Source organism: Neopelma chrysocephalum, unplaced genomic scaffold (assembly GCF_003984885.1).
Source record: "Neopelma chrysocephalum unplaced genomic scaffold, ASM398488v2 Primary Assembly neopelma1_44, whole genome shotgun sequence".
NCBI classification, from domain to species: domain Eukaryota; kingdom Metazoa; phylum Chordata; class Aves; order Passeriformes; family Pipridae; genus Neopelma; species Neopelma chrysocephalum.
In genome coordinates, this window is record NW_020897703.1 from 20,140,754 (window position 1) to 20,145,607 (window position 4,854).

A 4,854-nucleotide genomic window follows, 5' to 3' on the forward strand; every position below is an offset into this window, starting at 1 on the left:
TATCACATACTTGTGCACAATGACCAGTATGCTGTGTTCAAGCTGTTCTACTGCAGTCCACACAGTGCTTTCCTGCTTGCATTTGCCCTCTCACTATCTCTGCCATCTTTTTTAAATCCATGACCTAACAACATTAAAATAAAAAAAAATTGCTGATATGATTTTATATCAGGCTGCCACATAGGCGGATCAAGTGTTGCTGCAGCTCTTTCTTCCTTCCTCCACTCCCTCTGCTCTGAGTGATGACTTGTACAGAGAGGTTTTTTCCTCCTTGTTGAGGCGGTAGCTGAGAGCCAATGGGCCCACACTCTGCTTTAGAAAGCGGCATTAGAATGTCTGCTGTGAGACCAACCTGCAGCTTGACACCTCAATCCTTCCAAAACAAACAGGCCTGCAGGTCTGTGCTGAGATGCCTGGGCATCTCCCCTTCTGATTTCCCAGTCAGTAGCTTGAATGTAACCAACCAAGAGGAACCAGTTCTCCACTCTTAGCTGATCAATCTGTCTTTTTGTTCCTCTTTCTGTATCTGAGGAGGACAGAGGTGGTGTCAGAGATGATGTCTCCTGTATGTTTCTTTCCCATGTTAACCTCTAGCCTGTTAGTGGGCTCAAGAGACACAGCATCAAAACTCCCAGAAACAGGCCCTTCTGCAAAAGGAGAAGGTGCTGCCCATTATTTGCTGCACATTGCTTCTTGTAGAGCAAATTTAGGAAGGCTGCATTGGCTTCCTGACAGCCCCTGACTCTCACTGGGATGTTGCCAAAGTATCTAGGGCCAGCTCCTTCCAGTGAGAGCGTTTTAAGCAAGGTGCCTTGATCCATACCAAGGGACCTGAATGCTGCATCCAAGTGTGAAAACATTGGCAGCTGTCCCATTTACTGAAACAGGAATAATAGTACCCACCCACCTCTGGGAAGTATATGGAGCACCCCTGTTTCATTATTTCTTTTATTTATTTTGTCACACTTATCAGCCATTCAACTGTCTGGGCACACAACCTATACATTAAAACCCAGAGTGTAACACAAAGATCTCCTCTACCCTGAGCATATCCTTTTTGTAAAACCAGGCATAGGCAGGAGGGAAGGATGGAAGATACTTTACATAAGCAAAGGATGACAACAATATATTTTTCTCCAATTCTGTTATTGATGGAACCATTCTGAAAATGTTAGCGACATCAAGACAAGAAGATGGGAGCAATAAAAATCAGGGGTTGGGTGGTTAGTAGGAGCATGGACACAGAGACTTGGCCTCTAGTCAGCCTGTCACATGCTCAGGAAGTCTCTAAAAAGCTCTCTCCATTATTATTTCTCTAATGACCCCATTAGACACGTGTGAAATTCTGAGAAGCTTTAAATATGTTGTAGAGAGCCACACTGGCAAATCTGCCCAGTTTTTCTGAGGAATGGCAGGCTGCATTGATGAATGTTTTAGAGCATCCCAATGCGTAATTTATTTCCTGGAAATTAATTGCATGTGCTGGTTTCATTTTCCTGTAGTGAATAATCAGTTTTGCTCCGTTTTTAATTAGGCAACAACATAGATTCTTCTGCTAATCATGACACAGTGGTCTATGTATGTCATGTCTTTTTCTAAGGGAAACAATTTCAAAACATTTTCTAGGGCCCAGCACAACTTTTAAGAGACATGAGATTATGTATCAGTGGTAATGCTTAGGTCACTGCCATTGAAGACCTCATGCACAAGACTAGCTAGAGAACCCAGACTGGGCATTGGTACCTCCTATGGCCTCCTGAAGCAGAAGTTTAAGGAAATCCTATGGAGAAAACAAATTAAGGAGCCTGAAGTTTCAAGGTGTTGACATGATGTCAAACCTGGGCACCAAGAGGTGCATCCCATCTGGAGAGCGTTCACTGGTCCCTGAGCTGAGACATTGCACTGACGTTAGCCACACTGCATGGACTAGAAGCCTTCAGATCTTCTTTATCATTGAGTAGTTTTGGTCCACATCAAACCCAGCACCTTTGTCAACTGTTCCGCCTGGGATGGCAAATATGAAGTCCCAGTGAAGACCTAAGTTTCCCCTTGTATTCAGAGGCTGGATGGGTCTGTATGGACACATATAGGAGGACAATGTGGAGAAAGCCTCTTCTGCTGATGATTGCAGGGAAAAGCTAATGGCGTTCAGCAGCTGCTACTTAAAATTTTCAAGCAGGCTGAGAGAGTAAAAATTATCGGCCTTGGCATCAATTCGTTACTTGCAGCAAAACTCTTCTAATTAAGCAATAGTGTTCAGTCATATTTACCCTTCATTGGGCTACAAGGAACCCATATTTCTACTGCAATACATGCTACTGAAAAAAAACAAATTATCAGTGAGCAAACGCTGCTGGAGTAAAATGGAAAAATAATATCATAGCTATTAGACCGTGAAATCCTCTGTAACTAATTAATCTGCCAGGGAAAAGTTTGTTGGTGGGATTTCGGCTTCCTGCTGGGAACCTGTAAAGCCGGCACCACTGCCCGACACATGACCGAACGCACGGCCGCCGCCACCTGCCCCTGGAAGTTCCCGTGTTTCACAGGTCCACGCAGCGGCCGGAGGGAGGAGGAAACCAGCCTGGAACACGCTGGGGCGCAGAGGCTTCGCTGCCTTCCGGCTCCCCCGAGGCGGCGGGGCCGCGTCCCGCAGTGCCGCGCTCGGCGGGGCCGGTGCGGGACTCCGGGGCCGCCGCGGGCGGGGGGCGGGCGAGGAGCGGGCCGGGAGCGGGCCGGAGGCGCAGCGCAGCGCGGAGACGCCGCGCCCCGCCCGGCGGAGCTGTCCGCGCCCCGTGGTGCTGAAGCCGCAGCGCCCGCCCAGCCCCTTCCCCCGCCCCTCCTCCCCTTCCTCCCCGGCGTGGGCTCTCGCAGGCAGCCGACAGCCCGGGGCATCAAAGGTTGGGAAGGGCCCCATTCCTCCCTTGATTCCTTGATTTTCCCCCTCCTCACTCCGCCTTTTTGCTTCTTCTTTCCTTTTTTTTTTTTTTTTGAGCCGGGGAGGGAGGAGAGCGCGGCCACGTTCCACCCCTCCCTTCCTGCAAATCCCCGCTCGCACTGCAAACAATCTGCCTTCCCCATTGCATCCAAGGGAGGTAGCAACAGCAACATCATCACGGCAAGCCGGATGGGAGAGCGGAGAGGAGGCTGCTGCTGAGGGAGGAAGGCACACACGCGCACACCAGCTCGATGTTGCCAAAGCGGTAGGAGCCGCACGAAAAATAAGCCATGCTGCCCCATGTGTCTGGCGCATTGTGCTTTATCCCAGCCTTTTAGGAGGAAGAAGAGAATTATCTGCTCCGATTTTTTTTTCCTGACAGCGAGAGTGCGACAGACTTGCGATGGTTGAATGTCAATGCCTGTGAGAGAGAGCAACAGTCAGAGGAGGAGGACAGAAGGGGAGGAAAATGAAGGTGGGGACGGTGGTGGAGAGAAAGAAGGAGCCTCGTCCAATGCATCAAAAGGAGGTTCCTGCAATTGCTGATAGAGTCCTGGCCGCCTCGCCATCCACAATGGTCTGTACAAGCTGCCAATGCGTTTGATGACGTTCCTGTTTTGTGAAAGGAGGAAAGGAAACGTGACCATGTAAGATCCACGTTTCCCCGGTCAATTACATGCGAAGAATAGATTCGATTTCGACGGGGTTTTTTGGTCCAGGATGGTAACAGCTTAGGGAATAATACAGCCGCCTTCCCTCACCAATTTCGCTCTGATTTTTTTTTTGTGTGTGTGGTCCAGACAGCTGCTGGAATAGAGAAGGTCAGAATATATAAATATATATAAAATATATATGATATATATATTATATATATAAAAATATATTTGTCTCAGTACATCTGGGATTAAGCTCATTGAATGCTAATTATTTCTTTCAGGACTTTTAATATTTACAATGAAATCTTTTAAAGGCAACGGTAAAATCTGAAGCCACCTGGGAGTACAGTGTTGGAAACGTAGGGTGTTTTCCCACAAACAATGTGAAGGTCTTTTTTGTCAAAGAGGCAATTTTGATAATAACAACAGCTACTAATTTTGCATTTTGATAGCCAGACCAGCTGCTATTTTGTCTGGGTTCACACCAGGATTCGTGTGATCAGGTTCTATTTTTTAATTGAAAAAAAAATTACAAAATAGAAGAAAAAGGAAAATTACTTGAGATGCCAAATACTGTCGAGAGAACCATATTCTCCCTCCTCCCCACACCCACCGGAGACGTGGACCCTTCTTTTTTACAGGCTTAGGAGTTGCGAGAGCTGATCGGGGGCTTTTCTCCCGAGCCCGCTGCCTGCGCCCCTGGACCCTCGGGCGTGGGAGATTTATTTCCTCCTCCTCCCGCTGATTTCTAAGCAAACTTGTGGAGGGGAGCAAAGGGTCCCCAAGCAGCACAGAGTCGGGTTTTTTTCTGGCGTGGATTTTTCTTTCAGTGGCTATCCCCGCCGGGTTGCAGTGGGCTGCCGGGGATTCCGCCCCCTCGCCCTCCGGCTCTGCTTTTGTCCTTTCCCCGGCGGCCAGCGCAGCCCCCCCGGGCACTGCGGCCGCCGCGGAGCCCCCCGGCCGCGGGGCGCCCGGCTCCTGCCCTTTTTCTTTTCCCCCCCGTGCCCGCCTGCCAAGGAAAGGCACATGTTAATACCACCCGGCGCGGGCATTTTCTGCTACTGCTGCTGCGGGCTCCTCCGTCCGAGACAGATGTTGCGAAACCAAGGCCTCCTCAAGTGCCGCTGCCGCATGCTCTTCAATGACCTGAAGGTCTTCCTGCTGCGGAGACCCCCCGCGCCGCCGCCGCCCTCCCCGCCGCCGCCGCTCCCCATGCCCGGCGGCGCAGAGGCGGCGGCGGGGGCCGCTCCGCCCGGGGGG

At 50.1% G+C, this 4,854-nt stretch overlaps 1 protein-coding gene across 1 annotated transcript in view; it reads left to right on the plus strand.

Moving 5' to 3' along the window:
* The first annotated feature begins 3,014 nt into the window (after nt 1-3,014).
* Nucleotides 3,015-4,854, plus strand: part of MARCH4 (membrane associated ring-CH-type finger 4) — a 103,581-nt gene continuing 101,741 nt past the window's right edge. The window contains exon 1 of the mRNA XM_027678890.1: nt 3,015-4,853. Within this exon, the coding sequence (XP_027534691.1) occupies nt 4,621-4,853 (233 nt within the window). The 5' untranslated portion in view covers nt 3,015-4,620. The remainder of the gene's footprint in view (nt 4,854) is intronic.